Source organism: Macaca fascicularis, chromosome 9 (assembly GCF_037993035.2).
Source record: "Macaca fascicularis isolate 582-1 chromosome 9, T2T-MFA8v1.1".
NCBI classification, from domain to species: Eukaryota; Metazoa; Chordata; class Mammalia; order Primates; family Cercopithecidae; genus Macaca; species Macaca fascicularis.
Window position 1 is genome coordinate 125,466,135 of NC_088383.1, and position 16,051 is coordinate 125,482,185.

At 40.4% G+C, this 16,051-nt stretch overlaps 1 protein-coding gene across 1 annotated transcript in view; it reads left to right on the forward strand.

The window, feature by feature from the left end:
• PNLIPRP3 (pancreatic lipase related protein 3) overlaps positions 1–16,051 on the forward strand; it is a 50,504-nt gene that overhangs the window by 22,107 nt on the left and 12,346 nt on the right. Inside the window, exons 5-7 of the mRNA XM_005566529.4 lie at positions 6,143–6,251; positions 11,453–11,572; positions 11,656–11,778. Coding sequence (XP_005566586.3) covers positions 6,143–6,251; positions 11,453–11,572; positions 11,656–11,778 — 352 coding nt within the window. The remainder of the gene's footprint in view (positions 1–6,142; positions 6,252–11,452; positions 11,573–11,655; positions 11,779–16,051) is intronic.

Genomic DNA, 16,051 nt, shown 5'->3' on the forward strand with positions numbered 1-16,051 from the left:
GAAAGGATAGGCTCCTCCTACAACTGGCATTGGGAAAGCTGGATATCCACATAAAAAGGAATTAAATTGGACCTTTATCTTACACTATACACACACACAAAAAAATCAATTTGAAATAGATTAAAGACAATCATAACACCTAAAACTATAAAACTCCTAGAAGAAAACATAGAAGAAAAGCTTTATGACATTGGACCTGACAATGATTTCCTGGATATTTCACCAAAATCACAGGCAGCAAAAGCAAAAATAGACAAGGAAGAAGATGTGGTTTGGATGCATGTCCCCTCCAAATCTTATGTTGAAATGTGGTCATAAATTTGGAGGTGGGCATAGTGGGAGGTATTGAATCATAGCGGTGGATCTCCCATGAATGGCTTAGTGCCATCCTCTTGATGATGAGTGAGTTCTTGCTCAGTTAGTTCACATACTATCTGTTTATTTAAAAGAGCATGGAACCTCCCCGCTTACTCTCTTGCTCCTGCTCTTGCCATGTGATAGCCCAGCCCCACCTTTGCCTTCCACCATAATCATAAGCTTCCAGACATAAGCAGATGTTGGCACTATGCCTTATGCATAGCCTACAAAACGATGAGCCAATTAAACCTCTTTTCTTTATGAATTACCCAACCTTAGATATTTCTTCATAGCAACACAAGAATGAACTAACACACACACAAAAAAAAATATATAGTAAAAAGGAGCAGGGCATTGCTGTAAAGATACTTCAGAATGTGGAAGTGACTTTGGAGCTGGGAAATTAGCAGATGTTGGGAGAGTTTGTGGGGCTCAGAATAATACAGGAAGATGAGGGAAAGTTTTAAACTTCTTAGAGACTTGTTAAATGGTTGTGACCAAAATGTTGATAGAGATATGGATAGTGAAATCCAGGCTGATGAGGTCTCAGAAATGACAAAGTTATTGGGAACTGGAGTAAGGGTCACCCATGTTACACCCTTCCGAAGTGCTTAGCTGCATTGTGTCCACACCGTGGGAATCTGCAGTATGTTGAACTTAAGAGTAATGACTTCAGGTATCTAGCAGAAGAAGTTTCTAAGCAGCAAAGCATTCAATATATGATCTGACTGCTTCTAACAATCTACAATCAGATATGGGAGCAAATAAATGACTTAAAGTTGGAACTTATATTTCAAAGGGAAGCAGAACATTGAAGTTTGGAAAATTTGCAGCCTGGCCTAGCCATGTGGCAGACAAAGAAAAAGCTTTTTCAGGAGAAGAATGTAAGTGGGCTGTGGAGCAACCACTTGCTAGAGAGATTAGCATGACTAAAAAGGAGTCGGGTGCTACTATCCAAGACAATGGGGAAAAGGCCTGAAAGGCATTTCAGAGATCTTTGAGGCAGCCCCTCCCATCGCAGGCCCAGATGCCTAAAAGGAAAGAACGATTTCAGAACCCAGGCCTAGGGTGCCACTGCCCTGCTTAGCCTTCAGAACACTGCTCCCTGCATCCCAGCTACTCAGGCTTCACCCTCAGCTCCAAGGGTCCCAGGTACAGCTTAGAACACAGCTCTGGAGGGTGCAAGCCATGAGCCTTGTTAGTTTTCAAATGGTGTTAAATCTGCAGATGCTCAGAATGCAAGTGCGAAGGAAGCTTGGCAGCTTCCAACTAGATTTCAGAGGATGTATAGATAAGTCTGTGTGCCCAGGCAGAAGCCTGCTGCAGGGGCCGAGCCCCCACAGAGAAACTCTACTAAGGAAATGCCAAGAAGAAATGTGAGATTGAACCCCTACACAGAGTCTCCACTGAGGAACTGCCTAGTGGATCTGTGGGAAGGGGCTCCTGCCCTCCAGACCCCAGAATGTTAGATCCGCTGGAAGATCCATGATTATAAAAACTGGCAGGCACTCATCTCCAACCCCAGAGAGCAGTATGTGGGTCACACCCAGAGAAGCTACAGGAGCTGGAGTCAAGGATTATGTTGGAGCTTTAAGATTTAATGCCTGACCTGCTGGGTTTCAGATTTGCATGGGGCCTATTACCTCTTTCTTTTGGTCAATTTTTCTTTTTTGGAATTGAACTGTTTACCCAATTCCTGTACCACCATTATATCTTGGCCTTGAGTCTCAGATGAGACTTTTGACTTTGAACTTTGAGTTGATGCTAGAATGATTAACATTTTGGGGGAATAGTAAGAAGGGATGATTGTATTTTGCAATGTGAAAAGGACATGAGGTGTAGGGGGGTGGGGTGGAATGATATGGTTTGGATGTGTGTCGCCTCCAAATCTCATATTGAAATGTCATCCCCAGTTTGGAGATGGGGTTTAGTGGAAGGTATTAATTAATTCAGGGGGATGAATCCCTCATGAATGGTTTAGTGCCACCACCTTGCTGATGAGTGAGTTCTCACTCAGTTCACACAAGATCTGATTGTAAAGAGCATGGTCCCTCCCCACTTGCCTCTTACTGCTGCTCTCACTCTACAATACACTAACTCCTCCTTTGCCTTCCCTGATGATTCTAAGCTCCCTGAGGCCTCACCAGAAGCAGATGCCAGCACTGTGCTATGTATATAGCCTATGGAACCATAAGTCAATTAAACCTCTTTCTATAAATTACTCAGCCTTAGGTATTTCCTTATAGTAATGCAAGAATGAACACAGGGGACTACATCCAACTAAAAAGCTTCTTCCCAGGAAAGGAAACAATTAACACAGTGAAAAGGCAACCTATGGAATGGAAGAAAATATTTGCAAACTATATATGTTATCATATATCTGATAAGGGCTTAAATCCAAAATATATAAGGAACTCCAACAACTTAATAACAAAAAGACAAATAACCTGGTTTTAAAATGGGCAAAGGACTTAAATAGTCTTTTTTTTTTTTTTTTTTTTTGAGACGGAGTCTTGCACAGTCACCCAGGCTGGAGTGCAGTGGCATGATCTTGGCTCACTACAAGCTCTGCCTCTTGGGTTCATGCCGTTCTCCTGCCTCAGCCTTCCGAGTAGCTGGGACTACAGGCGACTGCCACCACACCCAGCTAATTTTTTTTTTTTTTGGATTTTTAGTAGAGATGAGGTTTCACCGTGTTAGCTAGGATGGTCTCAATCTCCTGACCTCGTGATCTGCCCACCTCTGCCTCCCAAAGTGCTGGGATTACAGGCATGAGCCACCGTGCCCGACCTAAATAGTCATTTTTTAAAAGAAGACACACAAATAACCAACCGGTTTATGAAAAACTATTGAACATTACTAATCATCAGGGAAAAGCAAATCAAATTCATGGTGAGATACCATCTTACGTCTTTTAGAATGGCTATTATAAAAAAAAAAGCTTATAAGTGTTGAGAATTGGGAGAAATTGAAACCCTTGTACACTGTTGGTGGGAATGTAAAATGGTACAGCCATTATGTAAAACACTATGAAGATTCCTCAAAAAATTAAAAATAAAACTACCATATGATCCAGCAATCACACTTCTAGGTACTTAACCAAAAGACTGAGATTAAGATCTAGAATAGGTATCTCCACTTCCATGTCCACTGAAGCATTATTTACAATAATCAAGACATGGAAACAACATACATGTCCATGAACAAAAGAACGGATGAAGAAAATGTATATATACACAATGGAATATTATTCAACTTTAGGAAAGAAGAAAATCCTGTTATATGCAACAAAACAGATGAACCTGTAGGACATTATGCTAAGTGAAATGAGCCCGTCACAGAAGGACAAATATTGTATGATTCCACTTACATAAGGTATCTAAAATAGCCGAACTCATAGCAGCAAAGAATGGAATGCTTCTTTCCAGGAGATGGGCAAAAGAAAGAGAAATAGAGTTGCTATTCAATGGGTATAAAGTTTCAATCATGCAAGATGAGTAAATTCTAGAGATCTTCTGAACAACATCATGCCTGTAATTAGCAAAACTGGGTCATACAATTAAGATTTTGTTAAGATGGTAGATTTCACATTAAATTTAGTCTGATATTTAAAAACATTTTTAAATGCTTGCTCCTTTGTTCCCTATCACACTTTTGTTTAAACTCTAGATGTATAATCTATTTTGTGAATATTCTTTTTTATTTAAGATTTTGTTTTTAATTGACAAATAATAATTGTACATACTTATGGGGTACATTGTGATGGTTTGATATATGTATACATGTATACATGGTGGAATGATTACATAAATCTAAACATATCTGTCACTTCACATCTTCACAGAGCATTTTTTTTTTTTTTTTTTTTTGAGATGGAGTCTCACTGTTTCACCCAGGCTGGAGTGCAGGGGCGCTATCTCATCTCACTGCAACCTCCGCCTCCTGGGTTCAAGCGATTCTCCTGCCTCAGCCTCCCGAGTAGCTGGGATTACAGGCACATACCACCACGCCTGGCTAATGTTTCTATTTTTTTTAGTAGAGACGGGGTTTCACTATGTTGGTCAGGCTGTTTTTGAACTCCTGACCTCATGATCCGCCTGTCTTGACCTCCCAAAGTGCTGGGATTACAGACATGAGCCACTGCACCCGGCCGACATAACATTTTTTAATAATGAGAATGTTTTAAATCTACTCTTAGCAATTTTGAAATATATAATGCATTATTATTAATGCTAAGCAATACATCTCAGAAACTTACTCCTCCTGTGTAACTGAAGCTTTATACCCACTAATCAATATCTCCCTATTCCCAACACCCCAATCTCAGCCCCTGATAACTACTATTATCCTCTACTTATGTAGTTTGACTTTTTAAAATTCCACATATTAAGTGAGGTTATGCAGTGTTTGTCTTTCTTTTTTTTGAGACAGAGTCTAGCTCTGTCGCCCAGGCTGGAGTGCAGTGGCACGACCTCTGCTCACTGCAAGCTCCGCCTCCAGGGTTCATGCCATTCTCCTGCCCCAGCCTCCCAAGTAGCTGGGACTACAGGCACTTGCCACCACATCCGGCTAATTTTTTGTATTTTTCTTTTAGTAGAGACGGGGTTTCACCGTGTTGGCCAGGATGGTCTCAATCTCCTGACCTCATGATCCACCCTCCTCTGCCTCCCAAAGTGCTGGGATTTTCAGGCGTGAGCCACCATGTTCAGTCCAGTGTTTGTCCTTCTATGCCTGGCTTCTTTCACTTAGCATGTCTTCCCGGTTCATCCATGTTGTCACAAATGACATAATTTCCTTTTTCATCATGTAGGTATAACATATTTTCTTTATCCATTAATTCATTGATGGACACAGGTTGATTCCATATTTTGGCTATTATGTATAATGCTGCAATGAAATGGAAGTGCAAATATCTCTTCTTCAGCATAATGATTTTGATATCTTTGCATGTATTCCCAGAAGTTAGATTGATAGATCATATAGTAATTCTATTTTTAGTTTTTCGAGGAACCTCCATATTATTTTCCATAATGGCTCTACCTATTTATATTCCCTCCACCAGTGTACAAGTTTTCCCTTTTCTCCAAATCTTTGACAGCTCTTGTTATCTTTTATTTATAATAGCCATTCTAACAGATGTGAGGTGATATCTCATTGTGATGCTGTTTTGCATTTCCCTAATGATTAGGGATGTTCAACATTTTTTCATAAATCTGTTGGCCATTTGTATGTCTTCTTTTGAGAACTATTCGAATCCTTTGCCCATTTTCAATTGGATCATTTGCTTTCTTGATATTGCGTTATTTGAGTTTGTGAATATTCTTAAAAGCTCCTGTTTTAAAACCAAAGTTATCCCATACGTTTTCTAGTGTTGCCTTAACCTGAAGGATACAGACACAGGCAAGGTGGATAACAGTGTAGGAATGAGCTGCCTTTGATGCATGTTGTGAGCATGCTGAAAGGATTGGGCCTCAGGAAGGATCAGCATGGAGCTAGAAGCCACAGATATAGTTGCTGGGGCTGTTCTCCTGTTTCCAAGGACCACAGGCCAGCCCCTTAGCACAGGCAGAAGAGCTCCTACAGAAGGCATTCTTCCAAGCCCATCTGTTCTCCTGTAGTTGGATAAGGATGTAGGCAGAGGTGTCACTTTGTGACTTTACCAGTCCCCATCTTACGTGCAAAAGGGAGAACCATGTTCATCCTTTTTTTTTTCTATTTTTAAAGCATATTTAAGCTATTCCACCGCTGTTTTAAAAATACTTATTCTGTTAAACAATACTTTCAGAAAAAATTTGGATATTCCCCTTCTAAAGTGCACTTGATTGGCCACAGCTTGGGAGCACACCTGGCTGGGGAAGCTGGGTCAAGGATACCAGGCCTTGGAAGAATAACTGGTAAGCATGCCCTGCAGTTGGGCCTTGAGTATGTTTAAATATTATTTACACACAGTATCAAGTATCTGAACACCAAGTAATACTGCAGAAGAAAATGTAAGATACTACAAAATGTGATTCCGATGAAATAAAACAGGAAAGTGTTTTCAAAGCAAAAATGTGCAGATTCACTTCAAGGGTGTTCATCGCAGCATTGTCTTTGGTGACAAAGTAAGAGAAACTACGTGATCCCTCGCCCGCAACTGAATGGTTGAATGAATTATAACACATTCCATCCGCTGGGATTTCATACTGGTAATGCAAAGTGTGAGGTTTACGTAGAGGTAAAGAGTAGAAGGGTGCTTATGAGAGGCGGGGAAGGGAAGAAGAGAGGGGAGGCTAAAGAGAAGTTGGTTAATGGGTACAAAAAATCCATAGCTAGAAGGAGTACATTCTAGTATATGATACAGAAATTATAGTTAACAATAATTTATTACATGTTTCAAAATAGCTAGAAGAGAAGGACTGTAATGTTCCCAACACAAAGAAAAGATGAATGATTGTGGCGATGGATTTCCCAATTACCCTGATTTGCTCATTACACATTATATACACGTCTCAAAATACCACGTGTACTCGCAAAGTATGGACAACTATTATATATCAATTTTTAAAAGTTATTTTTAAGAAAGAATGAGTTTGAGTCCCACTGATTGTCCTGGACGTTCCTGACACACCTGAACTGCAGCTTACTCAGTTGTTACCGTTTCTAATATTACCCCTGGATATACTGTTAAGTCTAAAAATAAGTTGCAGAGTAAAGTATATAGCATGCATTGGGTTTGGGGGTATAATAATTAATCATGTCTCCTCCCCACATTCTGTTTTCCAAACCAACTGTGTGAGGTGGATGAAGGTCAAAGCATCAGCTCCTTTACCAACAGGCGGGGCTGGCCTCTCCCTCTGCATCCCCCACCAACAGCCAGTAAGCAAGCCCCACGTCTCCTTCGTCTGCCTTTTCCCTGTCCATCCCCTGGTCATTGTCCTCGCTCAGTCCCTCATCTCTTGCCTGCATTTTGGCCTTGGTCCCTGCTGGTGTCCCAGCCTAGTCTTCTACAAGTACCGCCAGGCTTATCTTTCCAGGTGCAGGCCATGCCACTCCACTGCTCCGAACCTCTCAGGATGTCTCCTTGCCTAAAGCCTCTTAGCTTGTCACATAAACTTGTCATGTCTCATCACAGTTTTTCATGCTCTGTGCCTTTGCACATGCTGTTGTCCCTCTTCCTGAGCGTTCACTGTCCACTTGTCAAGATTCATCTCAAATGTTTCCTCCTAAGGCAGGAATTAATTCTCTGTGCTTCTCATACCCTTGGACGGGTGCCTCTTTTGTATTTGAAAACACAAATATTATATTACCTGGTCTTATAACTATGGATGAGCCTGTTATTTTTAACGGAAAGCCTCCCTTACTGCATTGACTCCAGGCTTGGCCACAGTAGCATATTTTCTTTTTGTTAAACTACTGTGCTCTGTGTGCATGTGTGTGTACATGTGCTCTCTCTCTCACACACACACGCGCACACACATACATGCACACTTTAAATTCAAATCTCAATTTAGAACAGAGTTTTAAAAAAATATCTAGGAAGTCCAAATTGAGATTCAAGTATTTTGTCTCTGCAATCTGTTGCTATAACAGGCTTATTCCTGCTATACGTCATCTCTCTTCTCCTAGCTCTCTGCTCCTAACTCCTCCTCACTCACCTCCACCACCACCACCATTCTTATTTAGAATAATAAAAATTGAACTTTTTTGCTGAAGTCATTATGTGACCCTTTGTGGTCAATTTTCAAGCCCAGAAAAAAAGAAAAAATGAGTTCCTCTTTTGAAGATGGAAACTCATGGGGCCTCACAGCCTCATGCGGGCTGTGAGATGACCTGGCCCGAGTGAAGTAGAACACGTACCTGCATTTACAATTCATACTGGGTTATGATCAATTCAAAGAGACTTTGTTTTTAGTAAGTTTTTTCAAAAATCAGATACTGTTTAACTCTAGTTTTTCCCATCAGATGAATTATCCTGCTGGGTAAATAGAAAAGAGATTTTGAAAGGCTTTCTGAATGTCCAAGGAATTAATATCATGTGCATGTTGTAATCTGTATTCCTCTGAGAAACTAGTTTTGGGGTAATCATGTTCCTTGAGTAATAGAAGAACTGAGACCTCAAAAACAGATTTTAGCTATATAATAAACCAGTTAAAAACAAAATTAATATGATAAACACATTAAGGACATACGTAAGTTTCTATGTCTTTGGTATTTATGTATAAGTGATAAGTAGTTTTCATTATAACTATTGTTAGGGGGTTACTCAGCTGATTCTGCTTTTATTTATTTTTATTTATAAACAGTATCAACGCTTTTCTTATTTGAGGAAAAATTACCCTTATTATGCTGACACACACACGTACCCAAATACACATACATACTACACACTCAGATCTTAAACGATTAGTTCTCACTCATATAGTAAGAGGTCATGTCTCTCTCCCTAAGGTTAATTAATAGGTCGAACCTAATAGTTCTCTTCCCTTCTGTAGATTTTTCTCCTGAGATATCCTAGAACAACAAATCCAATGTTCCCTCTTCCCTACGTCTTGAAAAGACTGTCTTTTTTTTTTTTTTTTTTTTTTTTAATCTGATTGCCTTGTCCTCCAACCTATCTTAGGATGTTTCTCTCTAGGAATCCTGACTTTATTAGAAAGTTGTGTGAAGTCACACTGGTAAAATAAAAATTCTTCCAAGAGTTGAAGATTAATTGTGAGATAAATACTTTTTCCTCTTTCTTTGTTAAGCGCGAATGGTTCATTCATATGCATGTTGCTTTACTTCATTGATCTCTTTGTCTAATTATCTTTCCACCTGTGCTCTGAGTTCCACCGCCTTTGTGGACTTAAGTCATTTGTTTACTTTTTCTCACATCTTGTCAACAGAAGCGCTGTACTGAAACTCACCTCTTCCTTCCTGGCCTCCCATTTCCCTCTAAATGATGCCCTAGCCTGTTGCATTCCTCTAGACCCAAGCTCCACAAAAGTTGAAAGTGGAGTGATTGCATTTCCTTAGTTCATTCTCTCCTTGACCCACTGCTACCTAGCTTCTTTCCCCAAAACCACTGTTACCAGATCACTAGTGGCTTTTTGTGGAACTCTACCAGACCTTTTGACTCTGTGTTTTACTTGACCCCTCTGCAGAATGTGTCCCAGTGGGCCCCTCCCACCTTGCTGAAGTGCTCCCTCATCTTAGCTTCTGTGATTCCGCTCTTCTTGGTTGTCTTTGTTTTTTGACTCCCTCTCTCCAGGCTACTTCATGAGTTTCTTTTCGTTTGCCTTTGCCTATATGTTGATGCTCTTCAAGGTTCCAGTCTAGACCCCCTCTTCTCTCCTCCTCTTTTTCTATAATTGCTCTTTTAGTGATTATATTAGTCAGAAAGATAAAAATTAAAAACACACACACACACACACACAAATCCTATGACAAGCTAAGTGTGCTGAGCACATACCCCAGAGCTGTGACACAGACATTCCTTCTTTGCTCATGCCACATTCCCAGAGGGGTCAACGCCAGTGCTGCTCTACATCCTCCCCACTCCGGGATCCAACCACTATATCACAGCAAAGGGATTTTGCTAAAATGTAACTCTGATCATAGATCTCCCCTGCTTGCAAGCTTGCAACAGCTTCCCGTTGATGACCACGTCATGTCCAAGCTCCTTGACATGGCTCAGCTGACATCTGGCTCCTGCTAGCAATACTGCCTTCATCTTCCAACAAATCCTAGAAATGTACACACCAGCCTTAGCAAACTAGTTACAGTTTCCCAAATGTGCTGCTCTTTCATCTGGAGGCCATGTACTTCTCTGTCCTCCCCTGAGTTGCTGGCCACCTTACCTTTGCCCTGGCCAATTCTTCTGGTCCCTCAGATCTCTACTAGCGTTTCTTTTTCTTTTTTCTTTTTCTTTTTTTTTTTTTTTTTTGAGACGGAGTCTTGCTCTGTCACCCAGGCTAGAGTGCAGTGGCACAATCTCGGCTCACTGCAACCTCCACCTCCCGGATTCAAGCGATTCTTCTGCCTCAGCCTCCCAAGTAGCTAGGGTTATAGGTGTGTTCCACCACTGTGCCTAGCTAATTTTTGTACTTTTAGTAGAGATGGAGTTTCACCATCTTGGCCAGGCTGGTGTCGAACTCCTGACCTCGTGATCCACCCGCCTTGGCCTCCAAAGGTGCTGGGATTACAGGTATGAGCCACCATACCAGGCCGTGTTTCTTATCTCTTGCAGAAGCACGTCCTAGTTTCCCAAGACTGGGTTATATGCGGCTTCTCTGTGCTTGGATAACACTTATGATCACCACTGCCTCTGCACAGAGGACACTGATTGGGGTGCCTTTCCCACCAAATGGAAAATCCCTTGAGGACAAAGCAAGGTCTTATTCCTCATATCTGAATGCTGAACTTAGTTCCTGGCACATACCAGTTTCTTGACAAATAATTGTCAAATACAGAAATGATTATATATGTGAAAGATCATAATGTTTTAAAGACATCCAGCTATCTTGTCCTTATTTTATGAAACATTTGAACATGACACAATGGGATGAGAGTCTGGACACCTGGCCTCTTAGTCCAGTTTGCCTCTAACATATGATAATCTTGTCCAGTCACTTCACTTCCCTGGGCTTACGGTTTTTCATTTGTATTACTATTAATGAAAAGTAGAACAAAGTGAGCCATAGTTCAGGACAAAGATTCTGCTGTTTTAATTGTGTTGCTTTGTAGATTCATCTTTACATATTGAAGAGTGTTTTTTTAAATTTAATTTAATTTTTTGCCTACAGATGTTGCTTTTCAGGAACGTTTGTAATTCATAACCTTATTGTATATATGGTACTACATATACAGACCCTAGAATAGCCACTGTGATTTTTTTTTTTTTTAGTTTATTAGCTGTTTTGGCATTGTCTCAACATAGCATTACTTATCTGTAGAAACTTGACATTGCAATATATAGAGACCCTACATTTATAGATTTAGATTATGTATCTGTACGTTTTGCTGAGTGATCTTTGATTGATAGAAATAATGTAGGAAAGGGCACATGTTTCCAAAGTGACAACAATATTAATGTGCACTTCCACCCAACATGTCTTGGTTGTGCTTTCTCTAGGGTTGGACCCAGCTGGGCCATTTTTCCACAACACTCCAAAGGAAGTCAGGCTAGACCCCTCAGATGCCAACTTTGTTGATGTTATTCATACAAATGCAGCTCGCATCCTCTTTGAACTTGGTAGGTTTTTAACAGAATCAGAAACTTCATTGAAGTGTAGAGGAGATTTGTAGAGGCATTTACCCCGTTTTTATTTATTTCAGGTGTTGGAACCATTGATGCTTGTGGTCATCTTGACTTTTACCCAAATGGAGGGAAGCACATGCCAGGATGTGAAGACTTAATTACACCTTTACTGAAATTTAATTTCAATACTTACAAAAAAGGTAAATAGTTTCTAAACTATGAATGCTGCTGATATATATTCACTGAGCTCTCTCCTTAGACAGGATCCACATACTTTTATGTATAATATACATATAAAATGTATTTTCTCCCAAAACACAGTTGCATATAAGAAGCTCTCCCACCAGTTGTAAGAACCGCAAGATCGGGTACTGTGTCTTAGTTAACTTTGTATCCCTGGTGCCTTATCAATGTCTAGCATATTACAGTCACTCAATATAAACAAGGAAGGTGTGTTATTCACTCAGCAAATTGAGTGTTTACTATGTGCTAGGCATTATTCTAGGAACAGCAAATATGGAAATGAATACAAAAGACAAAGGTCTCTCCCTGATGGAGTTAATTTTCTAACTTGTTAGGAAACCAATAGATAGTATAAGAGCTACGGAGACAAAATAAAGCATGGAAAAGGAATATGATGTGTTGATGACAGAGAAGGTAAAGTAGAGGAAGAAAATTGTTGATAGGATGGTAAGGGAGTCCTTACTGAAGAGATGACCTAAAGGAGTAAGCCTCATAGACACCGGGGGAAGAGGCATTCCAGGCCAACAAGGGGAAGCAAGTGTAAGGGCTGAAAACAGGAATCAGCCTGGCAAGTTCATGACAGTGAGGAGCCTGTTGTGGCTGAAACTAGGTAAAAGGAGAGAAGCAGGGCATAAGGTTAGAGAGGGAACCAGGCAGAGGGCAGTAACACAGGAGTTTGTGGATGGTAGAAAAGACTTCAGCTTTCACTCAAATGAGATAGGAGCCATGAGTGGGTTTTGAGCAGAGAAGAGACGTGGATTTAGTTACTTATAAAATAATCACTCTGGATGCTGTAATCACAAATTAAACAAGTAGTATTTAACTTTTTATAGTAGTTTCCAATAATAATAATTGTAATATCTATATGGCATTAAGTTATAAGGCACCAAAAGGTTATTATTTGGGAAATTTATTCTTCCCTGTCTCTACATTTCATCATATAAATAATGAAATATACTATCCATAATATGCAATAATACATAATAATATATATGTATGATGATATGATAATGGATACCTGGATGATTCTAAATATCTCACAGCCCAATTCCATGTAGTCAAGATATCAAGGGCTTGAAATTACTTGCTTTTTTCATTTGGCTGTTGTGCAGGAAAGATACACAGATCATAGTATTGAGTGTAACTTAGGTATCTACTTCACTAGAAATAATATTTGCTCTGAAAGAGTAAATGTGATCAGAAGTATATATTTGTAATGACTACATTTTAAAAACCCACACAACTGTCTAATCTACAGGGGCAACAAATAAGAAATAAAGCCAATTTCACCTAGTTCAGATAAGCAAAATTCATACAAAAAAGGCATATTATAAAATTGATTTTCCTCATTATTTTCTATATTATGACTATGAATCCTTTCTATTAGGACAAAATATAGATCTGAAGACTTCATTACATAATTAATTGTTATACATAGATCATATGAAATTCTATAAAAGATTAATTCAACTAAAATATACATTTATCATAAGCTATCATTTTGAGACATTTTAAGATTTCCTATAACTTTATTGGATTAAAAGAACATTTATCATTCACGTTAAACCTTTGGATGAGTTTTAAGACTTCAAGGTGTTCTATTTTACTTAAATTTATTACTAAGAAACCATTACTTTTAAAATTAATAGTTTGCTATATTCTAACGAACCGTCTTGTCTAAATCACAATTAATTGTGAATATAAATCTATAGATATACAGAGACCTAATATAAAAGAAGTCTTTGTTTAATAAAAATGGATGATGCCAATTATTAATTTGTGCTGACGATATTACATTATTTCTGAAACTATGCTGTCTCAGTTCTCTATTGTGTAACAAACCACAGTGAACAATTACAAGAAAAATTATGTTATTGCCAGCTTTCTGAGGGTCAGAATTCCGGCAGAGTTCTGCTGAGACTCTGCTTTGTGTGGTGTTGGCTGGAGTAACTCAGGTGACTGCATCCAGTTGGGGGCTGAGCTGAGCTAAGCTGGATGAGGAGGTCTGAGATCACCCTCCATGTCGGGAACCCTGGGACTTGTTCTCCTCTGTTAGGTGGTCTGTCATCCTTCAGGACCTCTCTCCCCAGCCAGGTAGCCTGGATTTCATAATATTGCAACTGGGTTCCAAGACAGTAAGAGTGGCTGCTGGAAGGTCTTTTAAAGCCTTAGAACTTAACCAGTGTGAGTTTCTCCACAGAACTGATCTTGGTTCTTAGCTACTGGGCAAAGCAAGTCACAAGATCAGCCTGTAATGGGGCAGGGGTATGAAAACATGGCCTCCATATTGAGAGAAGGAATGGTTACATAATACTGCAAATGGGTGAGGACCTAGGAAGGAGTCATTTGTTGGAAGCAATTATTACATAATAATTATACTGCATATGCTAAAATCAAAATCTAGTTTCCCAAAGATTGGCTAAGCTGTGTAGGTCATTGAAAGAATAGTCCATGCCATTCAGTAAAAATATTGTTACGTAAAATAAAAGAAAGCATAAATGGCTGGGCACAGTGGCTTACACCTGTAATCCCAGCACTTTAAGAGGCTGAGCCAGGAGGATCGCTTGAGACTTGAGGCCAGGAGTTCAAGACCAGCCTGGGCCCAACAAGATAGTGAGGCCTCATCTCTAAAATAAAAAAGAAGAAGAAAGAAAGAAAAGAAAGAAGAAATGACTACAATGTTATGAAAATTTTAGAATATGCAGATGTATTTAGATCTTAGCTATTGATGGCAATAATATCATGCTTGATAATGGCAAAACTAATTCATCTTTGGCATTCTTTATAAAACCCCCTACCTGTTACATCTTTAACTCAGCACTGGTTAACAGTGCTGAATATTTTGTGGTTGAATAGGAGGGAGTTCAGTTATTCTTGCAGAACAGAGAGGCAGACTCTTAATTGGTCTACAGTGGAGATACTATATGCACAGGGATACTGTGTCAGAGATCCTAGTGATACAGGATTTTTTCCATACTGCTTCACCAGCCAGAGACCTCCACAGCCTGCAGTGCCTCTGCTTGAGTTTCACTTTCACCTGCAGGGCTCACCACTGGACTTGTCTCACCCACTTGGCCTGGCAGCCTGTGCTCAGCTCACTCTGCTGACCTGGATCTCACACCTGCCAAGGGTGAGCCAGGCATGCCCGCTGCTGTGGTAGGGTGGGTGACTTTAGGCCAGTAACGGCACTGGTTCCACGTGAGGCTGTGACTGGACCAGGCATACTGCAAGCAGCTTCCACCTTGGACGCCAACTTCTGAATGAGGGAAATGTGGTGGTGCCCAAAAAACTCAGAGATGCCAGGAACCACGGAGCCCCAAAGGGGATGTTACATACAGCATGTTACCAAGGCTTAGGGAGCCTTCAGGTCTGAGCCCCCAGGAAACATTACGGCTCATTTGTGTTACAGCTCATTTGTTCCCACCCTCTGCATAGTTCAGCAAACAGGGATGTGTCCCAGATTGTTTGATCCCATTGCCATACTCCAGCCCACAGCTCTTGGGCTGTCCCAGCCCCACCACTGCTTCCTGATGCGTGGGGTGGGAGGGCTACAGTGTTTCAGCAGCTCCTTTGGCACCTGCCATTTGGTAGGTCTCAGGTTCTTGTCCCACATCCAGGAAGAATGAGGTTACACAGACAAATGAAGAGTGAGCAAGGCAGAGAACAGTTTTATCCAGTGACAAAACAGCTCTTGGCTGAGAGGGGAACCCAAAGTGGGTAGCCCCTACCTGAAGGCAGGTAGTTTCCACCCAAAGGCAGGTAGTCCCCAAAGTGTGGCTTAGTCTGGGTTTTTTATAGACTCAGAATGAGGGAGGTGTGGGCTGTAGGTAGCCTTGGAAAAAGCAACATTTAACTGGTTAAAAATCCTTGTTGAGGAAGAACCAAAAACGTTGTTCAGGAAAGACCAGGCAAACAGGAATAGAAGTTCTCACTCTGGTCAGGGACTTTACCCAGAACTGGCAGCTTGGTTTTCAGGCTTCACATTGTTTTTGGCTTGAAGGGTGGGTTTCACTGGTACACCCTCCTATCTGCCTAGGAAATTGCCTGCCTCCTGCCTCCTGCCACTGTCACTAGGAAGTGACTCAGTATATTAGTGTCAAAGCACAAAGTCATCCACATTTGCTTGTGTTTATTTCCACTTCTTGAATGTCCCTTTTGAGTCACATAATTCTTTGGTACAAATAAAATTATATGTAACTTTGATAAATGTTGTACAATATCCAAGCCTAG